The 26,592-nt window shown below is 49.4% G+C and overlaps 2 protein-coding genes across 10 annotated transcripts; one reads left to right on the top strand and one right to left on the bottom strand.

Moving 5' to 3' along the window:
* Positions 1 to 454: 454 nt before the first annotated feature.
* Positions 455 to 21,618, bottom strand: LOC101122803 (intercellular adhesion molecule 5). Of its 8 annotated transcripts, none has more exons than XM_060395765.1 (9): positions 21,295 to 21,618; positions 10,874 to 11,019; positions 5,907 to 5,982; positions 5,338 to 5,604; positions 4,110 to 4,430; positions 3,588 to 3,866; positions 2,798 to 3,067; positions 1,913 to 2,155; positions 455 to 1,723 (listed from the first exon to the last, which is right to left on the bottom strand). In XM_060395765.1, the coding sequence occupies exons 3-9, from the start codon at positions 5,959 to 5,961 to the stop codon at positions 1,623 to 1,625; spliced, it is 1,536 nt and encodes a 511-aa protein (XP_060251748.1). In that variant the 5' UTR covers positions 5,962 to 5,982; positions 10,874 to 11,019; positions 21,295 to 21,618; the 3' UTR covers positions 455 to 1,622. The 8 variants fall into 8 exon arrangements, with proteins under 8 accessions (XP_060251748.1, XP_060251750.1, XP_060251749.1 ...); XM_060395767.1 differs by lacking the exon at positions 21,295 to 21,618 and adding an exon at positions 15,668 to 16,836; XM_060395766.1 differs by lacking the exon at positions 21,295 to 21,618 and adding an exon at positions 16,446 to 16,836.
* On the top strand, positions 17,347 to 26,592 carry SMARCD2 (SWI/SNF related, matrix associated, actin dependent regulator of chromatin, subfamily d, member 2). Of its 2 annotated transcripts, none has more exons than XM_027974349.3 (13): positions 17,347 to 17,573; positions 21,896 to 22,080; positions 22,273 to 22,315; positions 22,476 to 22,598; positions 23,327 to 23,482; positions 23,895 to 23,990; positions 24,130 to 24,231; positions 24,379 to 24,540; positions 24,671 to 24,768; positions 24,928 to 25,063; positions 25,224 to 25,346; positions 25,465 to 25,566; positions 25,658 to 26,592. In XM_027974349.3, the coding sequence occupies exons 1-13, from the start codon at positions 17,358 to 17,360 to the stop codon at positions 25,709 to 25,711; spliced, it is 1,596 nt and encodes a 531-aa protein (XP_027830150.1). In that variant the 5' UTR covers positions 17,347 to 17,357; the 3' UTR covers positions 25,712 to 26,592. The 2 variants fall into 2 exon arrangements, with proteins under 2 accessions (XP_027830150.1, XP_060251747.1); XM_060395764.1 differs by having other exon boundaries at positions 17,566 to 17,776.

Raw genomic sequence — 26,592 nt, 5'->3', positions numbered from 1 at the left:
CCGGAAGCCTTCCTTGACCCTGTTAGGTGTTCTCCCAAGGGTCTGTGAGGCCCCATTCACAGGACTGTGCTTTGCTGTTGACAAGCTCTAGCTTCTAGTGGCAGGGACAGGGCTTTGTTCACCAGTGTATCACCACTGCTTTGTGTGTATTAAAACCAAAGGATTATTTCATACCTAATCCACAACTCAGACTCAGGGAAGGTCTGGGAAGAATGAGACTATTTTTACTTTGATGCTTGTTGCTGTATTCTTTCTAGGTGGTGTTTTCAATTTGGGGAAGCCTGTTGCCCTCTATCTGGAAGTCTGAACTTTAGTTTTGAAGGCAAGCCAAAAACGCTACTTCCTGAACTACACCACCTGCCCTGGGCTGGCTATGAACATTCTTTTCTTAGAAATTTTACTCAAAATGCAACTATGTGACTTAACAAAACTTTCACACATGGAAGAAAACTAGTTTCAGATAACGTAAAATCACTTTTATTTTTATCATATCCAACACTTCAACGACCCATACATAACTGATTTGGGAGAAAAGATTGGTTTTAGAAATCTTTATATCTTATCTAAGGGTTGAATACAATCTTTCCAATGAACAGAAAAGGAACCTCTATCATATGGTGAACACTATCATATGAGGAGTCTTCCTGAAGCTTAAAGGAAAGTTTGCAGACATATAAAAATATATACTTATATATGGAAAAGGAGAATAAATTGGGATTCTACCCTAAGAGCTTGCACAGGTAAAAAAAAATGTTTAATATGAACTCAGATGATTTACTCTATAATGGATTTCTAAAGAGTAATTCAGAGATGTTTAGAGCCCAATTCAAGGAAGAACTCTATCTTCCACTTCAAGGACAGAACAATGGGCTAGGACAGCTGCTTGTCTGACCCAATGTGGAATTTCTTATGATCTGTATACTCTTCTAGGGCACACAACAGATGGTTAGGGAGTTGAAGCCTGACTAGCCACTGAGCCTTAATGATGTTACCAAGCTCAGCTCTGGAGCCAGTATTTCAGAATTCCCCATTAGGGGGGCCCAGAATGTGTAATATATAGGCAGAAACAGGCTTTTAATTCCCAGCCCTTTGCTAGGTACTGACTACCTTCCAACTGGTCTCTAGACTAAGAAATTGGTTCCCATTTAGTCATGAGGAAACCATGAGAAATGCACTGTATCTCAGAGATAGTTCTGGCTATCTCTTCCATCTGATGTTTAGGAGCAAAGGGCAGTGGGAATGGGGATGACAAGGCACTTCTTTTCTGAATCTGAGAGTCGACTGATGAAGAACACACAAGGAGCAAAAGGCCCGCTCACTAGTTGAACACTGGGACTGGATTCTTACAGGAGTTGGGCTTGCGGCTGGACTGGATCCACAGGATGAGGACCAGAAATATTGCTTTATGGGACCACAGGACAGAAGATAACATCTCCTTTTCTCTTCCAGCCCCTCCTTCCCTCCCTTAGGAAACACCAGTGGTAGAGGTTGCCTTCAACCAAGTAACTTTCTAATAAACAATTATGTTCATTGTGCTTTTCTGCTTGTTGAACAGCAAACTGGCTCTCCTCTTCTTTGTTCTTCTCCTTCTGCCTATAGCGCAATTTCCTCCTCTCCACTTTTCAGGGCCAAATGTTTCGAATCAGTGCCATGTAGATGACACCCACTACAAAGGCGACCCTAAAAATCACCAAGATGATAGAACTGACTCCTTTATCCAGTCCTGCCAAAGCACGGAAGACAAGAGAAATGGGAGGGTTAGCAGGCAGGAGAATCACCCTGCCCCAGCCCACCAGGCTTATGTGTCAGCCTCACCCTCCCCAGCCCACTGAGCTCTTTCTTGTCTCCTTAAGAATCCCAACCCCCTGAGGGATTTCCACCCTGGGCCTGGCAGCAGGGGAGCCGCAGTCACCTTTAACAAGGACCTCAATATGTTTGCTGACAGAGCCCAGCTGGTTGGTGGCTGTGCAGCAGTAGGTTCTAGAGTGGTTCCAGGTTGCCTTCTGTGGCACTTCAAGGTCAAAGACTGTGCCATTCCAGGTACACATCAAGACCGGTGTTGGGTTTCCCTTTGGGACACAGGCAAGCATCTGTACCATCCCTTCCACCCAGATCTGGTTGCCAGGGCAACCAGATTCCTCAAATCGTGGCTTGTCTGGAAAGAGAGTCCCCAGAGGAGTCAGTTCAGTGTGCCACGTTTCTTCATGACCGCCATGCATTAGCTCCTTCTCCCTCCCCTACCCAAACGATGTGTCCCCTCCACCCAACAGCTTCCTTTCCCAAGGGGAGGACCATCAGTTCCCTGCTTTGAACTACACTTTTTCCTCCTTGGATGAATCTGAGATGCAACAGGGCATTTTAATGGGTTAATACTAAATGAGCTTGCTCAGTGGTGGTCCTGGGGTCCCTGCTCCTCATCTTTGCTTCTCTGTGAGGGATATCATGGGTAGGGGTGAACCCAGAGACAAGGATTTTTCTACTTTTCAAAATACAAGTTTTCAGGAAGAAATCACCCTCCTCAGCATGGGCTCCAGCTATTTTTATTCCCTATGTTCTCAGCCTTTGGCCCTCAGCCTGATCACTTTCTCTTTTGTTTCCGTTTCCCCCAGGTTTCTCCCTACTCATTTTCCCATGGGTAAGGTAAGCTTGCTGAGCTTGACTTTTTATTTTTTCCTTTGATTTTCTTTTTTAATGAGAAAAATGTGGCAACTCTAACAATGCAGCTATTGGCTAAGATCTCTGGAAATGTGAGACTAACAATCCATGTTTTGACAAGAAAGATCAGGCTTCTACTCACACAAGACATGGAGCTGGATCACAGCGGTTTTGCTCAACTGCTGACCCTGAACCTCCAAAGAGGCCTCACAGGATAAATTCCGGCCATCATCTTCCTCACTGGCGTTAAGTGAAAGCCAGGCAGGCTCCCCAGGCGCAGGAAGATCCGGGGCTCCCTGAAGCCGCAGAGTAGGGCTAGAGGATGTTAAAATATGCCCCGAGCAGGTCACGTTAATTTCTGTCCCTGCCAATGGGTACATTTCTTCCATCTCCAGGACTGGTGGAGGGAAGCCTGTAAGGAAAGGAAAAAGAGAATCAAACATATTTCTCAAAACTGGCAGTGACTTCTGTACTCAGCTGCTGGTGGTAACCCTCGGGTAGGCAGACAAGAAGGGAAAGGCTTTGGATACCATTACTGCTTCTATGCTGACTTGCAGGAGCAATGAGATGGTTTTGGAAATTTGAGAGCTTCTCCGTAACAAATGCCACATGAGCCTATTTGGCTGTGCCTCTGTGGCAAGGAGAACAAAATGTCTTTTCATCTTACAGATTTCTTTCTCACCTCAAATCACTGTACCTAGGAATAAGTTCAAGCATCCATTATCACTCTGTCAGTACGATGGTCTAAGAAAACAGGGTGATGGTTGGATAGAACTGCTGCCTCAATGCGTCCCTGCACTTATCTGAGGAAGACGAAAACCAGAGTTCACTTAGGTTCATGGGGACACCTGCAGCTGAATAACCAAGCCTTCACTATGGAAATTTTCAATGGCAGAGAACCTTCAAGGGAAGGGAAGAGGCAGGTCACTTACTATAGACATACACTGGCTGGCTTGTTTTCTGTTCCACTGGACCCAGAGATGCAAGGCAAGACAGCTCCTGATCACCAATCTCCATGGCCCGAATGGTGGCATTGGCCCATATTGTGTCTCCCTCCCAGAAGAGAAAGGGGCTAAGCTCCTGGTCTCCCAGGAACATGTGGATCATTACCTCTTCGGCTGGGAACACCCTAGCCACCTTGCAGCTCACCGTTTCTGCCATCCCAACCTCCAGAAGTGAAGAGACCCGGAGTTGCGGGCTCTGAGAAAATTCTGCCAAGAAATGAGGAGAAGGGAAGAAAAGAGAAAGGCCATGATAAATTGTATAAGACCCCACAGTGTAGGGACTGTGGCTAAAAGCTCTCTGCTCCCTACAGTGAGTTTAAAACTCAAGTAAAGGAGCTCAATTACCCTTTCACCCACATCCTAAACCCTATGGGAAATGAGTCCTAAAGGCCAAGGTAAGATGAGGAAAATGAGCCCCAGGATTCTCTCCACACCTGGGCTCTGACTTACCAAAGAGTCGGAGTATCTGGAGGGCTGAGTTGCTGTGAAAGAGCCCCCCACCACGTGAATTCAGGTCCAGTTCTGCACGGCAGGAGAAATTGCACCTGTCATCCACCCATTGGGCTTTGACACTGATGGTGACCTCAGCTCTCTGGGAAGCCATAGCTAAGCTCCTAAAATTCTTCCGCCGTAGTTCTCGGTCATCCTGGAGAAGGGTGAGGGTGAGGTTCTCCAGGGGTGTGACCCTGGGCACACGACATGTTACCGTGAAAGCTTCATCCACGGCCACCCATGCAGGCTGCAGCTCCACGATCACCTGCTCTGGTGGCTCTTTAAGACCAAGAGATAGATTTGATGAGAGAAGGATACTCACCTCTCCAGAGAAAAAGAGTAAGAGGACAGGAAGCCTGTGATAGAAGGTAGGACTGCTACTCTTACACCATCTGATGAACAGCATCAGCTCTCTGCCCTGGATGAGATGAGTTAGGCTTCTTCTTCCCATTGCAGGGGGCTAAAGTCATAGCCAAGACATGTGACTGCTGAGAGGCCCCTTGCTTTGACTGCCATTTTGGAGATCCCTTTTGCTTTGGAGGGGCCCCTCTGCTGCCATTCTGGAGAGCTTTTCTCTCTTACCAGAAGTGCTTCAGAGGTGTGAGCAGCATCTGAAAAGCTCCTGAGTATCACATGAAAACTACACCATAGCTAACCAAGCTCCAACCCCGGAGGGCACACTCATGGCTCTATCTTTGCCGATGCTATTTACTCCCCTGAAAGATTCTCCTTACCCATTCCCATCCCTTCAAATCCTAACCATACACAGGGGTGAAGTTTAAGAGCCTACTTTTCTGTGGAGACTTCTCCAAATACCCCAGCCTATAAAGCCCCTCTTTTCTCCAATCCCTATTTATTCTAAGAATTTGTGACAATTCAACACTAATTTTATACTTTTTTTTTTGTAATTTACAGATCAGCATCATTAGCATATGCCTCCTGTATCTGAACATATTCTCAAGCCCAGATGCCAGGATGCACTCTACAGTCTGCTCCTAATTTAAAAGCCTACACCAAAGGGAAACACAAACAATTGGCTAGAGAATCCCTATAGTATGACAAAAAATCTTTAGTAAAGGCCCCAATTCTTTCCCCTAAAAGAAATTCTCTAACTATTCCCTATATAAGGCATAGTAGTCATGTTCCCCCATGCTTCCCTTCCTCCCCAGCCCTCAGCTCCACTCACGGTACACAGTGATGCCAAGGTTTATGTCCTTTTGGATGCCTGCACAAGAGAAGAAGCATTGCAGGATGGAATTCTGTGTGACATCTTCCAGCAGAAACTTCTTCCACTGAGGCCCTTTGCCCACCTCGGTTTTCTTTAATAAGGTTTCAATTCCACCGGGTCCTGGGTCTGGACAGGTAGTGCTGCAGTTGACCGTAAGGGACTGTCCATACTTTACAAGGGCCTGATCTGGCCAAACAGAAACCTCAAATCGCTCTTCTGCAGCTCCTGAAAAGGTCAACCAGTCATGCCAAAGTCTCTGGTGAGGACCACAAGACTTAAAGAGAATACAGAGCTTAGTCTACCTATTTACAGGTTAGAGAATAGGAAACCCACTCTGAATAAACAGGAACAGGGGACAGGACAAGAAAAGGTCCCTGAAAGAACAAGTTAGAATCCCAGCTCTACCACCATCCCACCCCCCATCATCTTTTAGGGACTGATTTCTCCATTAGTGTCCCTGTGGAAACTATGGCGTTGCTAAAAATCATGCCCATAGAAGCTAAAGAAACCTTCCCAGAGAGCCTCACCTGGGTCAGGGATCAAGATCAGCAGGGCCCAGACACCAAACAGTAGCATTTCCATCCTGATGAGAAGGGCCAAAAGCTGGAGAGGAAGAAGGCAGCAATACTGGAGAAAGCGACCAAATAAAAGAGGAAAAGGAAGTAGGAGATTCTTTCTTTGATATTGTTAAGTTACCTCCTTTCCTGAAAACCTACATGGTCTGGAGAAACTGCAGCAAGAGTATCAATGCTGTGGTTGTATTAAAAGAAATTCTTTCATCTATCCATTTCAGTTTGGTTCATGTGCACAGCAAAAAGACAACAGGAAAATATGGGAAATAATGAAGGGGTATTAGATTAAATGAGATTCCTGTACCAGTTCATATTGCACTTATCTGTTTACATGTTTGCTTCTATTTCAGTCAATAGAAAACGGCTGTCAGCATGGAAATATGAAAAATGAGTTTTAGAGAGATGAAATTTGGCAGTGTTTATCTGGCACTGTCCAGTGGAAAGTGACCCTGAATCAAGAAAACATGTTCACTAGACTCTTGTTCTCTCATGGGAGAAATGTTTCATCAGGCTTCATGAAATATCCCTCAAAATAATCCATCTTTCTGATCTGCCTCCAGGCTCACCAAGCAACACTTCGATTACACTTTGGCTGAGTTAAGTCTTAAACGTCTACTTCTTTTCTCTGCCAATCTATACCAAGAGTTTCTTTCAAAATCCAATTCAAGCTAATTTCTTCTAAGAAAGGAATTTCTTGACTAATGCTATTTCACTTCATAATCCCTTACTTATTACACATTATCTGTACACTTGATTCCAAAAGTGATTTCTGAAGCTATCTACCTTAAAATGTAATTCACCTCAGTGGGTTATTTTAATGAGTGTAATCATAACTGTCCTAGGAATTCCTTAAGAACAAAAGACCATTTTATTACCTTGCTTCTGCAGCGCCTAGCACAGCATCTAGCGCATAATGCATATTCCATAAGCGAATGACAGCCCTATAATTCTGCATTTTTTCATACATTAGGTTTTGTACAAGACTACTATTACCTGTATGCTGGTCTGAAAGAGGGTTTTTTTGGGGTCTCTTTTATCCACACATAAAACAATAGGCATATCAAAATTTACCCTCCCAAGTAAACGCTACCATTCAAAACAATCACTTCTGCAGGCTATAAATTTAATCCAGTAATGACACCATTATTCAAAATTGGAAAGTGATCTAGAACTAGATTTTAAGCTACATAAGAAAAAATTAGTCTTTTATTAAGCTATTCTATTATTCTTCATGCAAAAGTGATATTATTCACTCATCTTATTCCCCAAACTTAACTTTGAGTGACTTAATGTCTCTTTCAAAGGAAGATCTCCTATTATGGGAAAGATAATAACACCAGACTGTGAAGGAAATCTCAAAACAAGAGTTTTGAGTAATAACAGCTCTGTGAAAAAAGTACAAAAGCCCCAATTGGGGCTACTTATATTTATATTGGAGTCTTCCCTGGTGGCTCAGAGGTTAAAGCGTCTGCCTGCAATGCGGGAGATCCGGGTTTGATCCCTGGGTGGGGAAGATCCCCTGGAGAAGGAAATGGCAACCCACTCCAGTATTCTTGCCTGGGAAACCTCTGCAAACAATTATTGAGCCAGGCTTGTAGTAAGGTGTTGAAGTTACCAAGATTTATCCTGTTACATAAGAATTCCTGGGAGTTAGTGGGAAAGACAAATGTAAATACAAATAACAATATACTCTGCTGAGCGCAACGGGAGGGAGTACACTGGCAGGTACTCCAGCCACTAAAAGGCTGCAAGGAGAATGGTGGGCAGGACTTTCCTGGTCCAGGGGTTAGAACTCCGCCCTTTCAGGGCAGGGTTTCAGGGTTGTTGGATGGCTTTGGCTGTGTAGCTGAACTGGACTTCCCGCCCAAGTTTGGGATGCTCACTATCCATTTATATCCCAAGGGTATTTGCAGTTTCTTATACAGATTGAGTCACACCCTACTCTTTGATCACTCTCTCTTGCCTCTGCTTGGAAATCACTTCTTCCTCCCTGAACACTGCTTCACCCAGTTCAGTGTACCTTTGCAACAAGGCCCACAAGCCCGAGCTTCCAAGGCCATATCCCAGCACACCCTCGGACGCTTCGGCTGCTATCTTCTCCCTCAGCAGCACCACCTTCTAACACACTCCTCCTGATCCGTTAGGCCTAGGAGTCCGGTCTAATTCCGGCCTGGACTGTAAGGCCCCTCTGAGGGCAGGGCCTTTTTCACTGATGGATCCCAACCACCCAGAACGGTTACAGACGTTCAACGACTATAAAATGAATGAATGAACTAAAATATTGACAAATATATGAGTGAGGGGCTGTGCCCATCGTTCAGACACAGAGTATAAAGGTCAGTTCTGCCTCAGGTGGAGTTTCCCGAGAAGCGTGTGCACTGCCCCACAGGCCCTGAAGGCCTTTAAAAGCATATAGTATTTTAAAATTTTAACTATGTGGGAAACATACTTCAGTGAATGCTCCTCAACGATTCCCGAATGTGAGGAGGCAAAGCCCGCCAAGAGGTCAGACTCCCACAGATTTGACAGGAAAGCCGGGAGGAGACCCCGGCAGGAATCTAAACGAAGAAAACAAGACCTAAAATCTCACTGAGGGCCGCTCCTCGCTGCTCCAGCCGCTCCTCTAACCGCTCCGCGGCTTCGACCGCTACGCCTTCAAGAGCCTGCCACGCGCTCAGACCGTTGGGTAGGCACTGCCGGGAGGGGGCGCAAGACGACGCTCCCAGCCGGAGGATTTGCCTATTCTGCCTAGAAACTCGTGACGTTTGCGAAAAAGCTTAGCGAGGGTTGGCTGAGGCAGGAAGCTAAGACGACCGGAGGGGGTTAGGGAGAAGATGAGAGTAGGGTTGCCTGTATCCTGCTTGGCAGAGAGCGCATATTTGACTCGAGATAATGCTTACTGCAAAAAACAACGTGAAAACAAAACGTAAACGGTTGCTGTAGCAAGTAATGGCCCTATAAGCAAAACAAGGGATTGTAGGCACCCCTGCCTGTTCGAGGGGTGGTGCGGCCCGAACAGGTGCTACTCCCGCGCAGGAGTGGTCTGCGCGCGCAGCTTTGTTCCTGCCTTGGGCTTCAGTGCGGGCCTGGCGTTGGGTCTAAGTTAGTGACTGGCACGAAGCCCACCAGGGACTTTTCCCGGCTCTTCCTGGGTGGACTGGGAAAGGGATGCCCTGCCAGTGCCTGCCCCCGTTTCTGTAGCCCACTCCCCACATAGAAGTAACACGCTTGAGAGAAATATTGGTTCAGGCTTCACTTCCTACCCAATGTGCGTGCGCCCTTCCCACCCTGCCCCAGTCAGGTCCTATCAATAAGCCATAAAAACTGGGGTGAGCTTATAAATCTTACTTTGTTGCCTCTTTCCACCCTGAGACCTTTTTGTCAACTTCCACGTGGAACGTCTCCGGAGGGTCATGTCTCAAAACCCTTTCCCTGAGCTGAAATTAGGCCATTTGCTTCGGCGTCCTTTTGCGGCTCTGGCTCTCCCGTAGCTGCTGGACTGATCCTAAGCTGTGGGCTAAATTTCTTGATGGAAATTTGAAGCTTTGGAAGGTTTTTTCAAGTGCTTACTTCTCTAGTACCCTAGTACCACTACCTCCTCTTTCCCTACTCACAGTTTCAGGGAGAATGTTGGATAGAATAGAAGCTTTGAGGCGAAATAATTTTGTCCATGAATGTCTTACTAGCTTTAGGACTATAGGAAATGTAGGTAACTTACAGTGTCCTCCTCTGGCAACAGGAATGGCATTTAGTTTGTTTATATGAAAGTGCCTACCATTGCTTTTGACACTAAACATAGGTGTGCAATAAATGGCCATCAGTTTTTTCCTTTTCCAATCTCAGAAAGGCCTTTCCTGATTACTCAAACTGCCGAGCTTTATTTTTCTTTGTAGCACTGACCACTACCTGACTTTGAGCTAAATATCCAGCGACCAACTTAAATGGGTGACCTGTTCTTTTCCCAAGTCTGCATTTAGTGATATTGGTTGGTTACCTGAAAACCAAAAACTCTTTCATTGAAGTATAGTTGATTTACAATGTGATAGTTTCTGGATATATTCATATTCATGTATATAGAATAAACTGTGTATGGTTGCCATTTCCTTCTCCAATCCATGAAAGTGAAAAGTGAAAGTGAAGTTGCTCAGTCGTGTCTGACTCTTAGCGACCCCATAGAAGGCAGCCTACTGGAGTGGGGTGCCATTGCCTTCTCCATATAATGGTGGAAGTATATATATACATGTATATATACATATATATATGTACATGTTATATACATATATGTACATATATGTATATAACATATATATTAGATGTTACAAGTTAGGGTTTGATTGTATTTTTCTGAGAAATGGTAAACATTCACTAGTACACCACTGTATATATCTATTTACCTGTTTATTGTTTTCTCTCTAGAAAATCTTTTTTTATAACTTATTTTTTATTTGTTTGTGCTAGGTCTTTATTGCTGCACCAGGGCTTTCTCCAGTTGCAATGAGCAGGGGCTTCTCTTCATTGTGCGTGGGCTTCTCATTTTAGGGCATGGGCTCTCAGGCACACACGCTTCATTAGTTGAGGTGCATGGGCCCAGTAGCTGTGACTTGAGGGCTCTAGAGAGCAGGCTCAGTAGTTGTGGCGCGCTGGCTTAGTTGCTCCGTGGCATGTGGAATCTTTGTCGGATCTTCCCTGACCAAGGATCAAACCTGTGTCCCCTGCATTGGCAAGTGAATTTCTTATCCACTGTACCACCAAGGAATTCCTCTCTCTAGAATCTTGTGTCAAAACACGAGGGCATGATTTTCATCTATCTTATTTATTGCTGTCACCTTAGCACTCAGAACAGTGATTGCACATAGCATGCACTAAATAAATATTTAGTAATTGAGTGAGCTAGGAGTCTGTGAAGAGTGGTGATTTCATACCTTAATTTTCTTTGTGGGGAGGTATGATGTAACTCCTTCAGAAGACTTCTAGTTTTATGATGCCAGCCTCTTTGCTTTCTGTTTTCCCCCTGCTTCTTCATCCACTGTTGCCAAAGGTAGGGGCGAGGATGAGAATCTGGATCTGTCTAGAAAAGATATCACCACCATCCTCTTTTAGGCAACAAGCTTGGTGCATCATCCCCACCCTTGGTGTCCTCTATCAGCAGGAGAGAGTGGAAGATTTGTGCTCGTCAGACTCATACCTTCAACTTATTCTAACCCCAGATGACTCAAAAGGCCAAAATGGGGATGACCCCTAACACTGTTTTTCAAAAAAGTGTTTCTTTTACCTCTTCATAAAGTTCCCAACAATTACTATTGTACGGGTTAGTTTTTAAAGCATTTGGAGATTTCTGAGAAGTTTTAATTGATAGGTTTCTATTTTGTTTTCATAGGAATATTTTAAGAAATATTTCATTTGTCTGAAGTTTTAGAGTAACTTAAAGAGTTTATGAAAATAGAGTATATATCAAAATTTATCAAACTGCAATTTAAATATGTGAAGTTGTCAATCATATTTCAATAAAACTTTTTAAAAAGTCACTATTTGGGGCTTCCCAGGTGGTGCTAGTGGTAAAGAACCCGCCTGCCAATGCATGAGACGTAAGAGACTCGGGTTTGATCTCTGGGTCAGGAAGATGCCCTGGAGGAGGGCATGGCAACCCACTCCAGTATTCTTGCCTGGAGAATCCCATGGATAGAAGAGCCTGGCTGGTTATAACCTATAGGGTCGCAAAGAGTTGGATACAACTGAAGCGACTCAGCACATAGAAATACTTAATATTCTACATGAAAACTCTTATTTTTTTTTCAGTATCAGTAAACAAATTTCAGTTTCATGTGAGAATGTTTTTTCAGTTGTGTAACACATTACTTTAGTATGTTATTTTTAGCAAAATGTATTTGTGATGTGATTCTTCTGTTGCTTTACCTAATTTTTAGCATGTTCACTGTTTTTTGTTTTTGGCCCTTCACAAATTTATTTTCCTGGTTCAGTTCAGTTCAGTCGCTCAGTTGTGTCTGACTCTTTGCGACCCCATGAATCGCAGCACGCCAGGCCTCCCTGTCCATCACCAACTCCCGGAGTTCACTCAGACTCACGTCCATCGAGTCGGTGATGCCATCCAGCCATCTCATCCTGTCATCCCCTCTTCCTCCTGCCCCCAATCCCTCCCAGCATCAGAGTCTTTTCTAATGAGTCAACTCTTCACGTGAGGTGACCAAAGTACTGGAGTTTCAGCTTTAGCATCAGTCCTTCCAAAGAACACCCAGGGCTGATCTCCTTTAGAATGGACTGGTTGGATCTCCTTGCAGTCCAAGGGACTCTCAAGAGTCTTCTCCAACACCACACTTCAAAAGCATCAATTCTTCGGTGCTCAGCCTTCTTCACAGTCCAACTCTCACATCCATACATGACCACAGGAAAAACCATAGCCTTGACTAGACAGACCTTTGTTGGCAAAGTAATGTCTCTGCTTTTGAATATACTGTCTAGGTTGGTCATAACTTTTCTTCCAAGGAGTAAGTGTCTTTTAATTTCATGGCTGCAATCACCATCTGCAGTGATTTTGGAGCCCCCCCAAATAAAGTCTGACACTGTTTCCCCATCTATTTCCCATGAAGTGATGGGACCGGATGCCGTGATCTTTGCTTTCTGAATGTTGAGCTTTAACGCAATTTTTTCACTCTCCTCTTTCACTTTCATCAAGAGGCTTTTTAGTTCCTCTTCACTTTCTGCCATAAGGGTGGTGTCATCTGCATATCTGAGGTTATTGATATTTCTCCTGGCAATCTTGATTCCAGCTTGTGCTTCTTCCAGCCCAGCGTTTCTCATGATGTACTCTGCATATAAGTTAAATAATCAGGGTGACAATATACAGCCTTGATGTACTCCGTTTCCTATTTGGAACCAGTCTGTTAATGCATATCAAATGTAAGTCTAGTTCATAAGCTCTATCACAGTAACCTCTTCAAGCCACCCTCATTTCTCTTTTGTGGCTTTGAATAGTTTTGCTCATTTATGTTAACTCTTTCTGCAAAGTGCTACCCAGTCAACATCCTAATCACTGCTTGTGAGAAATAAAAGTTTCAGCACTTATAGTTGGCAGGACTTCTTTCAGCTTATTTTTTTCAGGTACTTTTGAATGTCATTTTCTATATTGTCATATGCTGATATTTTTACTATGCTTTTACCAGTTCCTCAGCAGCATATCATCCTTAACTTTAATTTCTTCAATTAAAATTTTAAGCTTCAACATGTTTAAGGCTATTTATATAATCCCATGTAATAAAAATAGCTGTATCATGTAAATATAGCTGTTTTTAAAGTTCTGATAATTTTATACAATGATCACTTAGTGAACTGAATTTTGGCAAGAGAGCTCACCCCAGCCCACCCTTCCTTTTTATGAACGGTGCTTTCCTAGGGAAGTGGAAGTCATTCCTTCAGGTGTAGAATTGCTTTGGTTCAGGTAGTTCATGGTCACGTGACTGGGTTATAGAAGCAGCAGGTCTGAACCTGACAAAAGCAGAAGAAACTCCAGGTAGAGAACTATCCTTTCCTGTACCTGTATCTCTCATTTGACTACTTTTTTTGATTTCAACGTTCTCCAAATCTGCTGCCTCCCTGATCCCTCAAGACCCTCTCTCTCCCTTTTGTTGTTGATTAGTTGCTAAGCCATGTCTGACTCTTGTGACCCCATGGACTGTAGCCCACCAGGCTTCTCTGTTCATGGGATTCTCCAGGCAAGAATACTGGAGGAGGTTGCCATTTCCTTGGGGATCTTCCCAATCCAGGGATTGAAACCATGTCTCCTGCATTGCTGGCAGATTCTTTAGCAATGAGCCACCTGGGAAACCCCCTCTTTCTCTCTTACCTGCTTTTTATTCCTGGGACTGGCAATACCTGACTCAGGGCAACTTATTAATAGAGGCTAAATAGCTAGTTAGGATCAATATAGCCTTAACCAGAATCAGAAGAGCTTATAGATTAAGGGTTAAACATAAGGAGTTAGTATGAAGTGAATCAACCTTGGCGACCCATCAGAGTCAAGATAAGGATAAGATCTGAGTAGGGAGTAAACAAAGAAAAATCCAGGAATTCAGGTGGAGGGTCACAGTCAATACAATACGTCCACGGGAGTGAGGCTGTAAAGCTCAAGAAAGATTTGTGAGTCAAAGTTAACTGTTCTGGTTGTTGTCCAGTCACTCAGTCGTGTCCAACTTTTTGTGACCCCATGAACTGGAGGACGCCAGGCTTACCTTTCCTTCACAATCTCCCTGAACTTTCTCAAACTCATGTCCACTGAATCGGCGATGCCATCCAACTATCTCATCCTCTGTCATCCCCTTCTCCTCCTGCCTTCAGAACTGTTATGGTTAAGCTGGTTTTAACCTTCTGTCATGATGGATTACCTCCTGATTGGAAACAACTTAAAACAGAGTCCTGGGATGGGGAAGCAGAGGTAACTTTTATCAGAGTTATTTCCTGAGCAGGCATTGTTTCTGCATGGTCCTAGAGTTCACGCTGCAGGAATGTGTGGATGGAGACAGAGCCCCAAACAAAAGTCACAGCACAATAGGATGAGTACTCTTAGATTTAGAGTGCTGTGGAAAAACAGAAAAGAGAATAGCAAATTGACAATGGCATTTGGTGAGTGGGGATCAGAAATGACGGAGACTTCCAGAGGCAGTGACATTTGAGCTGGTCTTGAAGAATAAACAGACTCTTACATAGCAGGGAACTGGGGAAGAACACTTACTTAATAAATATGTATTGAGTACTTTACTCTATGCCAGGTATAGTTCCAGGCAGTGGGGACATAGCAGCGAAAAAGTCCCCACCTTAAACGAGCTTATATTTTAGTGACATCATAGAAGAACCACAGCATGAAAGGCATGTTCAGGGAAGGGCAGGTTCAGTGTGATTTGATGGTAGAATTCATGGGATATTGATGGGGAATAAAGCTATAGAGATAGGAGGACAGAGAATAGAGAGTCAATTGTGCCATGTTTATAGACTCTTCTGTAAGCCATTGGCTTTTAACATTTTAGGAACCTTTTCTGCCAAAGATATCTTTTCAAGGTCAGTCAACATAAAAAAAAGTAGAGCTCCTTGGTTACAGCAGGGATATGGAGGTGGAGCAAGGGAGGAACTCCTAGCTCAGCCCTCTCAACCTCACTTTCAACTCTCCACAAGAGTGCTGAGAAACCCAAAGGACCCCAGTGGGTTTAAAACCCACTAGTGAAGGTGATGGAAGACATGAATGTGGGAGCACTGTTTCTCTGCAGGTAGTAACAGACCAGAGGTAACAGAACAATAACAACTACCAACAAGAAATCACATACAGTGGTAAATGCCTGGATTGTGGATTCTCAGGCCAGATTAGAACCAGAACTAAATCTCAGTACCATCACAGGAAGAACAAGCAAGTATCTGAATCTCTCTGCCTTGATTTCTAAAACAGAGGTAAAAGTAGTATTTACATTATATGCATTGTAGGGATTAAATAAGGTAATGTGTAGTAAATGCTTAATAAATGTTTGCTATTCTCTCCCTACTGTCTAGGAAATCTTTCTCAATTTCTACCATGTCTTAGATATGTTTTCCCCCTAAAACCTTGAGGATTTTTTTTTCATAGCAATTAACTCATTGCTGATGTTATCATTTTATCTCATTGCACTTGAAGATCATTCACTTGTTTACACATACACAGAGGGTTGAACCAGAATTACCTGGGAGGTCTTTTTTTGAATACAGCACAGGGATCCAGTGGTTGTGTGTGTGTATGTGTAGGGGGGTGGCTTGGCAAGGATAGTTTGGAATAGCTCCCCAGCGGATTCACCCCTACTACTTCCTCTGGAACTGCTGTTGGTCTAGCAGCTTGAAAGGGCTGAAATGGACATCAACTGCATTAAGAATTCTTTACCCACTTTGCAGTGGTGGGGAGGGGACCTGGTGGAACAATTCCAGTGGTTTGTTCTCAGACTTGCAGGTAACCCACTTTTAGGGAGAAAGAGGAGAATCTCTGAGAAGACAGGAGAGCAGCAGCAGCAACAGCAGGGTTGATCACTGAAGGATAAAGCTACCAGGAAGTAGAGATGTGCAGAACTAATCAAAAAGGGTTGCACTATGAACAGGATCTGGGGTGCTTTGGTGCAAGACTTGGTTGGGGATGAAAACATAAAACAGAGAATTTATATAATGAAAAATCTATCTTCGGTACTCCAAAGTGTACTGAGTAGCAACAGCATTGCTTGAGAGCTTGTTAGGAATGCAGAATCTTGATCCCTAGCCTAGAACCCAAGCTTACAGAATCATAGTCTGCATTTTAAACAAAAGCCCAGCAGTTTCTTATGCTCCTTAGAGTTTGAGGAGCACTGGTCTGAATCATGGAGAGAAAGTCACAGAACACCTGGCAAGGCTGAAGCACTTTTGAGTACCTCTGACTTAGGGCTGATTTCTGAAAAGTTATTGAACTTTTGAAAGTCGCTATAAATCTTGGAGACAGACCTTATTTAACTCTAGGAGCCTTCTCGGAATGCAAAATTCCTTTGCCTAGGAACATCTCCTGTAGAGTAAAGTTATTACTAGGTTTCCTTAATGGGAGGCAGAGGCACATTCAAAATAGGCGATAAGAGCTCGGCGCTTGGCCAATTCAATCCTTCACACAGTGGATCGGGTCCGGAGCAGCCAAGTCCGCTGGCAGCTCTGGCTTTTAAAGTCAAGTTGGCAGCTGCCCTGCCGCAGAGAGCAGCTCGTTGTCTTTAATTCTAAAAACGTAGAAACGAGGACAAAACTATTTTCAGGGAGCGTGACCCGGTACCTCGGGGATTCGGCTGCACCTAGGAGAAATCAGCAACTACTCTTACACCGTACTCTTACCTCCTGACCTTCGACCTCTGACCCCCCCTACCGCATTTCCGTGTGCAGCTTCCGCTCCCGCCCCTCCGGTGGAGGGCCGACCCAAGGGATGTGGGCGGGGCTTCGGGGCTCGGCGGTTAGGGGCGGTGCCTGTTGGGGGCGGGTCTCGCGAGGGGCGGGATTTGAGGAGACATCCTCGCATTGGGCGACTAGGTATAGGCGGGGCTTGGTGCTGGGCTGGGTTAGGCGGGGCAGGGAGTTAGTTACCGCCTCTGGGTAACTGGACGCTGGCGGCCAAACCTCCGGAGGCCCGGGGAGGCAGCGGGCCCGTAGCAGATCCCGGATCCGGAATTTTCCGGGCAGGACCGGAATCAAGATCGGCCCTGCCCCAAAGTGGGTTTCTGAAGAACTCGCGAACTTGGATTAGGAAAGCCCGGAATCCGGATCAACAAAACCCAGAACCCGGAATTTAGATCGGAAAGTCCCGGAGCACGGAGTGCGGAGCGAACTCAGCGCGGAGCCCGGAGTCCGGACCGAGACACCGCCGGACGGGACGGAGCGATGTCGGGCCGTGGCGCGGGCGGGTTCCCGCTGCCCCCGTTGAGCCCTGGCGGCGGCGCGGTTGCTGCGGCCCTGGGAGCGCCGCCTCCGCCAGCGGGACCCGGCATGCTGCCCGGACCGGCGCTTAGGGGGCCTGGGCCGGCTGGAGGCGTGGGGGGCCCCGGGGCCGCTGCCTTCCGCCCCATGGGCCCCGCGGGCCCGGCGGCGCAGTACCAGGTGAGGAGGGCGGATGGGCGGGCGGCGCCTCGAGCACTCCCGGGGCTGGGGGCCTCTAGTGAGGGCCCTGGGGCAGCCTCCTGAATAGGGGGTACAGAAGCTCTGCATGCGGATTTCACGGGGCACGGTGGGGGGCACGGTGGGGGGCAAGGGCAGGGACCCTCGGGCTCGGCCAGGTGGTGGTGGAGGATTTGAGGGAGAAGGTAAGAGCGACTCGGGTGGAGGGTTTGAACCATTTGGGAGCGTCTGGGGGTCTTCCTTGGAACGGGGATTCTGAATAACTGAGAGATGGAGGCGTAGTCGAAGCTAGTGAGTTGTGGACGGGTGGAATGAGAAATCTAGTATAGATTCTCGGGTAAAGGGTCCTGGGAAGTGATGAGAAAGTTTTGGGAAAGAGCCCTCATTGAGAAAGCAGGGTTACCCTGCATTGGTCTTGGTCATACTCCAAGTCTGCTCTGGGTTTTTTTTTCTCCCCCTAGTTGGGAACTGGCAGAGTTTTAGCGTGTCTGAGATGGCTCCCAGCTGCTAAGGAGGAGGAAGAAGGGCCTGGCTTCCCAGGGGCACAGAAGGCAGAGGATGGGGATTGCAGCCCGTGCAAGGGGAATCTACTACTGGGCCAAGCCCTGGCACCTTCACACAGGGATGCCTCTGGGTTAGATCAGAGAGGGTGGTGGACAGGCCTGAGGAAGGAGGAAAGCCTAGCCCATTCTGGACAGACTTTCTGGCTTTCTGCCTGGTGTCATAGTGTCCAGGAGTTGATTAGTCTGGAGGAACAGAGAGGCACCACTGAGTACTGCTGGTCTGGGGCTGGAGGAGCCTGCAGAGAGTTGCCTCAAAGGGTTCTGTCTGACCCCTTCTGGGTCTGGCTTTGCAGAGGACTTCTCGGGTTGCAGCTTCAAAGGCCATGGAGAAACTGTGGGGTCAGTGTGTGAGGAACTCAGCCTCACACTGGGGGTGGGGCTTACCAGTCCCCAAGTTCATTGTTTCTCCCCAGAATGCTTGGGAATTGCCCTCATCCTTTTTGCTGCCCTCCTCTCCACTTTTAATTAGCCTTTAGGTTCTAAACAACAACATATTCCAATCTGTGTGCCCCAGCACTTGACACGGAAGTCTTGCTAATCTCTCAGGGCAGCTGGGAGATTCTCATGTCTCCCTTCCCTCTTGCACCCAGGTAAAGGTCCCCTAAGTGGTTCCTCATAGAGTAGGAGCCCTGGGTCCCCACTTTGTGAAGAGATGCTTCACTGGGACAGTGATTTTTCCTTCTTGCACCTCATGTTCCCTCTTCTCTCTGAACCAAGGATCTGGCTATTGACAGAGACAGACCTGGTCCCCAAGACTCCAGCTGGTTTTCATCTTTCCCATCTTGCTCTCACTCCAGGGGATTCATGGGCCCAGGGTGTCACTGAGGGATCCCTGGGTCTGTCATTCCAGCTCTTAGGTGAGTTAGCTGAGGAGCCTCCCTGGGGGCCGTTGGCCCCGGGGAAGGCTCCAAGGACTAGATAGGAGCCTCTCTAATTTCCTAAGCCTGGGGAAAGCCCTGAGAGGACGGATTCCAGAGTGATTTGGAGGGAGTGGCCTTGGACCGGTGGCAAGGCTGAGCTAACTGGCTGGGTACCCCAGGCTTCCAGGAGAGGGGACCTTGAGGAAGGCACGGAGCCTCTGCCTCTCTGGGCTTCCCCTGCAGCTTCTCATGGCCTCCTCCTCCTCCAGGGAAGGGGCATGTGTGTACGTGTAGGGGGAGGGAGGGCCCAGTTCATGTCTGCTGACTTCAAGGAGGATCCTATGTGGCCTCTTTCCAAGTCCAGTTATGTGACTTCTGGGAGAAGGGACTTGAGATCTGAGGAGCAGGGGGTGTGTCTCTGCTGGGGCATGTGAGGTGAGCTGCAGGAGTGAGGCTCTCAAGCCCACGTTGGGCAAATAGGGGAGCTTACTGGTGGCAGGGAAGTGATGACCCCACCTCTTTACAGAGTGTTTCAAGCTGTGGGTCACGGTCTACTAATGAGCTTAAAGAAAACATAATATTAAAATAAAAAACAAACACTACACCGCCCCCCCCCCCCCACCCCGCCCCACAAAGAACAGAGATTGCTGGGTTCACGCCAGAGAGTTGAAAATATTTTGTATGTCTGCAGAGGTAGGTTCTCTTCTTCTTGGTCCTTAGGCCCAGCCTTCAGAGGCACCAGGGGCCAGACTGGCCTCCCACCCCTGCTGTCCTGGGTGGTGGATCCAGAGTCCGGTTGAGGACATGGACTGTGCTGGGCTAAGGGAGAGGAGGTTACTGCTCACATCTGAGGCTCAGGGCGTGGAGCCAGGCCTCCCTATCCCTGCTGCAGGAAAGGGGTCAGGGAGCCTAAGAGATCAGGGCTCTGTTCTTTTTTAATTTTTTTTTAAGTCTTGGGTTGTTTTTTAGAAGAGGAGGAATTACTGGTGCTTCAGAGCCCAGGTGTGGAGCTTGGCCAGGCTGAGCTGGGACTGCAGGAACTGTAAGCCGCCTTTCCAGGGGCCCCTTCCCACCTTGGGAGAAGTCTGGGGCCCTGGGCGAGCTGGGGGGCCTCGCAGGCTTCCTCCAGGCCCGGCCTGTGCCACCTGGTTTTGAGACTTCCTGTTCCGGGAGCACCTGCCTAGGCGGGCTTCGTGGTGCTCAGGACCTCCCACTCTGCAGGTTCCCTGCCTCAGTCGTTCCACCCCCTCAGCTCAGGCGCTGGTGGGAAACACTCGAGTCTAGGGTGTGAGGGGGCCGGGCTCTCAGCTGTGGCCACCCTGAGTTTTTTTTTTCTAGCATCTCTAGCTGTGTAGCTCTGGCTCATTAAGGCAGAGAAGCAGGCTGTCTTTGCCTCTCCGCAGCTCAGAGGAGCCTCCTCCTGATGAGGAGACTTGTGGCAGGACTCCAGAGGCCCCCCATCCTCCCAAACGCTTCCTTCCCACCCCCCTCCTTCTCCCCTCCCCCTGTCTTTGGGTCGTGTTTCTCCTCTTTTCCTGTGTCTGCCTCTGGTCAAGAATCTGACCGTCCTTGGTGAGAACGTGGGATGAGTGCGGGATGAAGAGTTGGAGTAGGAATCTCATCTCTGTGATGCTGGTAGGGAAGGGGGTTGGGGGGGGGGGGGGGTCCTTTGATTTGGTGTGAATCCCCACCCAGCCTGGCTTGGTTGGCTGGTTGTGCTGGTTGCATAATCTGGGCCCTGGGGCCAGCCCTGTGAAGCTGCCAGGGACAGTGTGTGCAAGGCAGAGCTGCCAAACAGGCCTTGCAGGCAGCAGCAGCCACAAGAAAGGGGGTGGGGGCTCCTCCCCAGTGGGTTCCACAGTAATGTTGGGGAGCCGGACCTCAGTGGGAAATCCCTTCTGCAGGTTTTGAAAGAAGCCACCTCCTACCCAGCTTCCTCTGCTGATCCTAAGACTTTGATCCTTGCATCCCAGGCTAATCTTATCTCCATTCTCCAGCTTGGCATTGCCAAGCAGCCCCAGCCACCAGGTGGCGTGTGGACCGCAGGCAGAGGCCAGGTGCCAGCTGCTCTCCCTTCCGCAGACCACTGGGGAGCCACAGCTTCCCTTTGGAGTCTTCAGGCCTAGAGGTTGGGGGCTGGGCAGCAGAGAGGTGAGAGAAGGGTCCAGTTCTGGGTGGTGAGTAGGGGCCATATGGCGACCAGATGGCCTGTGTACTCTGCCTGAGGCCGCCCCCACCCGTCGGGACAGGCTCCAAGCCATCCTGTTGCAGCTTGCTCACCTGCGGTGCCGCTGCCGATGGGCCTGCCAGCCCTTTGGACTGCCGTTCCCTGCTCAGTCACACCACCAGGCCGGTGACTGGGGACGGGCACTGGGGCTGTGCCCCGTCAGCCTGCTCGCATCACAGCCACAGTCCGCCGCCTGGCTACGACACTGCCCCTGGCTTCTGCCTCAAGCTGGGGGAGGAGAGGATGGAGTGCTCGGTGGGACCATCTGAGAGCCTTGAGGCCGGCTGGTCCAGGGAGCCGGGCAGAGTGTTGCTGGGGCCAGAAGGTGGTTGCAAGTGGCAATAGGCCCTGAAAAACTCCCCCAGGCCCTTCTCCCTGCAGGCAGGGTTCTCCTCCCACCCCTTGGGCTCTGCGGGCCTCATTCGCTGGCACGGCTGCCAGGGCGGTTGAAGGGGGCGGGGCAGGTGTGGTTTACACTTCTGCTCTCAGGCGCTTGCTCCCCTTTGTTCCTGGCACTCCTGCCTGGGCTCGGCGGCCCCGTGGTGTGCTGCTCAGGACTGGACCCAGGCGAGGAGAGGGATGGAAGGAATGGGTTACGGGCCCCGTTGGGCCCCACCCCTGACCTATGCACCCCCATTGGCTCACTTCCCCCAGCGGCCTGGCATGTCCCCAGGGAGCCGGATGCCCATGGCTGGCTTGCAGGTGGGACCCCCTGCCGGCTCCCCCTTTGGCACAGCTGCTCCACTTCGACCTGGCATGCCACCCACCATGATGGACCCATTCCGAAAACGCCTGCTTGTGCCTCAGGCCCAGCCCCCGATGCCTGCCCAGCGCCGGGGGTAAGACCTTCCTGTTTCTTCTACCCCATCTAGCGTAGCTCTGGCAGTAACACGGTTTCCGTGTGTCCTAAGAGCTGCGATGACTGAGGAAGACTCCTGGTTGTCTTGGGAAGGTCCTGGGGACTGGAGAGGTGGGGAGGCGGGGAGGTCCTTTGGACCATTGACTTCTTCGTTGGGTTTCTGTCCTCTTAGGTTAAAGAGGAGGAAGATGGCAGATAAAGTTCTACCTCAGCGAGTGAGTATGTTGGGAGAGGGCCTAAGAGGCCCACCCAAGGGCTGGTTGGCTGAGGGTGGACTCAGTCTCCCCTCACCTTGGGGTGAGGGAGGAAGTGAGGAAGGAGCCAGAGCTGCAGCTGAAATGAGCTGATGGATCCTTGCTCCCTCCACACTTCCAGATTCGGGAGCTTGTCCCAGAGTCTCAGGCGTACATGGACCTCTTGGCTTTTGAACGGAAGCTGGACCAGACCATTGCTCGAAAGCGGATGGAAATCCAGGAGGCCATCAAAAAGCCTCTGACGGTGTGTGCAGCCCCAGCCGCTCCTGGGCCTCGCCAAGCTTCTCTGCCCCTCCCTGGGCTTGTTTTCCAGGGGCCAAGTGGGCGTCTCTGATGGGCTAGAGCAGGATGTTTTACACTATAGGATACAGCCCATTTAGCATGAATTTGCTTTGATGTGGTGAGGCCAGCCTGTTTTTAATGGAACATTAGGGTTGTAGAAATGATCATTCTTCACAGTAGCAAAGGAATTACGACATTTTTGATTCATATATTTGCATATATGTGCAGATCCTGGATCATAATTTAAAACAATATTATACATCATGGTCAGAAGTTTGAAAGGCAAAGCTGGAGGGTAGATGAGGATAGTTCCTGTCTTCTTCCCCGTCCCTAGAGAAATTTTATCTAGAGAACAGTTCCTTGAATGGTGGAGGCTTTCCGGGAGACGATGTTCTGTAGCCACGATGAGTGTTTGGGTTTCACTTAAACTATGAGCCAGCAACTTCTGATAGCACCCTCAGTGGATCTGTCACACCACCGATGCCCCTGTATTGGACCTTTTGGTACTGCATGTTTCCCCATAAAGTTGTGAGTCCCTTGAAGGTGAGGGATGAGATTTCCTCGCCCAGTTCCCAGGGCCTCACTAGGGGCCTGACCCATAGCACTCTCTGTATGGGTGTGAAATGAGTTCAGACGGGAGGATTGGGTAGCAGCTGGTCCCTGTCTAGTTAACCTGTTGTCTTTCTTTAGCAAAAACGAAAGCTGCGGATCTATATTTCCAATACATTCAGTCCCAGCAAGGCAGAAGGTGACAGTGCAGGAACCACAGGGACCCCTGGAGGAACCCCCGCAGGGGACAAGGTGGCTTCCTGGGAACTCCGAGTAGAGGGAAAACTGCTGGATGATGTGAGTTGGGGAAGGAGGTGTCTGGAGGGGCAGTGGTCTATGTGGGTTTCAGACTTGGGCCAGACACTTGGGCACTTCCGGGGTCATCCTGCTGGAGGGAGAGGGCACAGCACCCAGTCCAGAGGTGGGAGGTTTGTGTGGTTGTTACAGTGCTTTTCCTGCAGATGGCGATAGAGTGTCCTGAGGAAGGGGTGCCCTTGCTAATTCCGGTCCTTTACTGGCTGACAGCGGGGCTGCCTAGGGACCCTTTCTGTGCCTCAGGTCTCACTTTTCCCTGCTTCTTTCAGGGCCTGAGAATCCTCAGTACCCTGAGCTTTAGGACTGAAACAATATTCCTCTGTTCGGGGCTTAGTATGTGGCTTAGGCTTGAACCTTCAATGGCACCCCTGTCTCACCCCCTTTACATCCCCAGCCTAGTAAACAGAAGCGGAAGTTTTCTTCCTTCTTTAAGAGCCTCGTCATCGAGCTGGACAAGGAACTGTATGGGCCAGACAACCACCTGGTAGAGGTGAGAGCGGGCCTGGGGCTTGGGACCACAGGGTGCCGTGCCCGGCGGGCAGAGGAATGGCCTCAGTCCCCTTGCAGGGCCAGGTGCGTATGTTGCCCGCCCCTTTGGTGATGAGCTTGACTCCCCTTCCTCCTGCCAGTGGCACCGGATGCCCACCACCCAGGAGACAGACGGCTTCCAGGTGAAACGGCCTGGAGACCTGAACGTCAAGTGCACCCTCCTGCTCATGCTGGATCATCAGGTGACGAGTGCCCTGAGGCCACGTCTGGGCTCACGGGGACTGTCATCTGGGGCGGGGGCAGGTGCCCATTGGAAACCCTTCCTGTCCCTGCCCTAGCCTGCTTTGGGTTTTTTTTTCCCTCCTCTGACTCCCGTCTGTCCATGCCAGCCCCCACAGTACAAGCTGGACCCCCGCCTGGCGAGGCTGCTGGGGGTGCACACGCAGACGAGGGCTGCCATCATGCAGGCCCTGTGGCTCTACATCAAACACAACCAGCTGCAGGACGGCCACGAGCGCGAGTACATCAACTGCAACCGCTACTTCCGCCAGGTAAGCGGGCACACCGCCCCCTCCCCTTCCAGCCCCCGCCCGCCTTGCCTGTGGCGCCACACCGCCCCGGGACGGGCCACTTCCCCATGTGCCCACCAGGGCGTCACCGACCCTCTGGCGCCCTCCCCAGATCTTCAGCTGTGGCCGACTACGTTTCTCTGAGATTCCCATGAAGCTGGCAGGGTTGCTGCAGCATCCAGACCCGATTGTCATCAACCACGTCATCAGGTAAACGGGAAGGGGGAGGAACGCTGCTCTCAGGGGTTTGCCTTTGACTTCAATTAAAGCCAAAGCAAAGCAGCACGTTTGGTTTCTTGCTCCCTGGGTGTGTGTGGTCTTGCCCCGGGCGGGCGGGAGGGAAGTAGCTCTCTCCCGTGTGCCGTGTAGCGTGGACCCTAACGACCAGAAGAAGACAGCCTGTTACGACATTGACGTGGAGGTGGATGACCCGCTCAAGGCCCAGATGAGCAATTTTCTGGCCTCTACCACCAATCAGCAGGAGATCGCCTCCCTTGATGTCAAGGTGGGCCCCAACCTCCTCTGGGCCCCCAGTGAGCATGGGCAGGTGTCGGGCATTTCCATTTATATAGCACCTTGGGATGGGACCTGAGTCCTTTCGGGTTGGGGCTGGAAGCAGACCTTGTCGGGGTGGGAGCCAGTCTGACACGTACCCCTTTGCCCAGATCCACGAGACTATTGAGTCCATCAACCAGCTGAAGACCCAGAGGGATTTCATGCTCAGTTTTAGCACTGACCCCCAGGACTTCATCCAGGAGTGGCTCCGTTCCCAGCGCCGGGACCTCAAGGTGTGCCCCTTTTTCCTGAGGGTGATCCCACGTTAAGCTCTGGGGGTTCTGTCCCCAGCACCGTTCTTCTGGCTCAGGGGTGGGAATTGCGTTCAGCTCTGCTCCTGGTGCTCTACAGATCATCACTGATGTGACTGGGAACCCGGAGGAGGAGAGACGAGCAGCTTTCTACCACCAGCCCTGGGCCCAGGAAGCAGTAGGGAGGCACATCTTTGCCAAGGTGAGGCGGCTCTGCCCTGGCTGGCCTGGAGGGCATACCGGAGGGCAGGGTGGGCAGCCGGGCCTGAGCCGCTGGTCTGTCCCTGCTCCAGGTGCAGCAGCGAAGGCAGGAACTGGAACAGGTGCTGGGAATCCGCCTGACCTAACTGCTCAGGGACCCCTTCCTTTCTTCCCAGCCTGGAGCCACGCCCTCAGCCTGGAAGGGGACCACCCTCTGGGGCGCAGACACGTAGGATAACGAGGGGGTGAGGGGCATCTCCAGTTACCCTCGGCTCCCCGGCTTTAGTTTCTTAAGTGTAGTGATAGGATTCCTTGTTGCTTGGTCCTCCAAAGCCTTCTTACTTACACATTGGCTTTAACTGGGTTCACGAGAGGCCTCCTGTGCCCCCTGCAGGCAGGCCTGAGAAGGACCTGGAGGCTCTGCTTTGACATTTTAACCGAGACCTTTTGGAACCAGAGGCCCCTGGCTTTGCTTGTTTACAGACCCCCTTGGGGCGAGTGTCCACGCTGGCTCCAGGGAGCGGGGTGAGGAAGAGGAGCATGGCTCCCTTTCTTCCTAGCCTTTCCAAACCAAAGTTCTTTGCCATTCCTACCAGCCCAGCCTTGCTGCTGGTAATTTCCTTTCCTTCGGGTTATTTGCACTATTTGTGGAGCAGGATTTTCTATGCGGGAGCCACTTTTTTTATGGGGGTGTGTTGGGGGTTTTCAGGGAGCCCTACTTGGGGGGTCCCTTATTTTCTTTTCTCAATCTATGCAAGCGGCTCTGGCCGCCATCATCTCCTGCGATGCCAGAGGGCTGTCACCCCAGTTCTTGGGCCCAGGGTAACGCCTCCTAGGGAGAGGGCACCCTAATTCTCTGGCGTGGCCTGAGGCGTGGGTGTGTGTGTGCTCGGTGGAGGGCAGTGGGAGATGGGGAGGACTATTGTTGCTCTTTGGAGCCTGTTAAGGAGGGTGGGCCGAGGGCTTGGCAAACGCCACTTCTGGCAGGTTTGGAAATTTCCAAATAAATCTTTGTTTATTGGTGGTA

Source organism: Ovis aries, chromosome 11, assembly GCF_016772045.2.
Source record: "Ovis aries strain OAR_USU_Benz2616 breed Rambouillet chromosome 11, ARS-UI_Ramb_v3.0, whole genome shotgun sequence".
Taxonomy (NCBI): domain Eukaryota; kingdom Metazoa; phylum Chordata; class Mammalia; order Artiodactyla; family Bovidae; genus Ovis; species Ovis aries.
The sequence above is the reverse complement of the archived record's forward strand: the minus strand, read 5'-3'. Positions and strand labels throughout refer to the sequence as shown.

Bases quoted from the DNA above. Each gene is read 5' to 3' on its own strand.
- LOC101122803 (XM_060395765.1), bottom strand. From the start codon at position 5,961: ATGGAAATGCTACTGTTTGGTGTCTGGGCCCTGCTGATCTTGATCCCT. The intron at 3,068-3,587 runs GTAAGTGACCTG...CTTTCCTTACAG, and splicing joins CCAGCCAGTGTATGTCTATA to GCTTCCCTCCACCAGTCCTG. The intron at 1,724-1,912 runs GTGACTGCGGCT...GTGCTTTGGCAG, and splicing joins TATTGAGGTCCTTGTTAAAG to GACTGGATAAAGGAGTCAGT.
- SMARCD2 (XM_027974349.3), top strand. From the start codon at position 17,358: ATGTCGGGCCGTGGCGCGGGCGGGTTCCCGCTGCCCCCGTTGAGCCCT. The intron at 17,574-21,895 runs GTGAGGAGGGCG...CACTTCCCCCAG, and splicing joins GCCCGGCGGCGCAGTACCAG to CGGCCTGGCATGTCCCCAGG. The intron at 22,599-23,326 runs GTGTGTGCAGCC...GTCTTTCTTTAG, and splicing joins CCATCAAAAAGCCTCTGACG to CAAAAACGAAAGCTGCGGAT.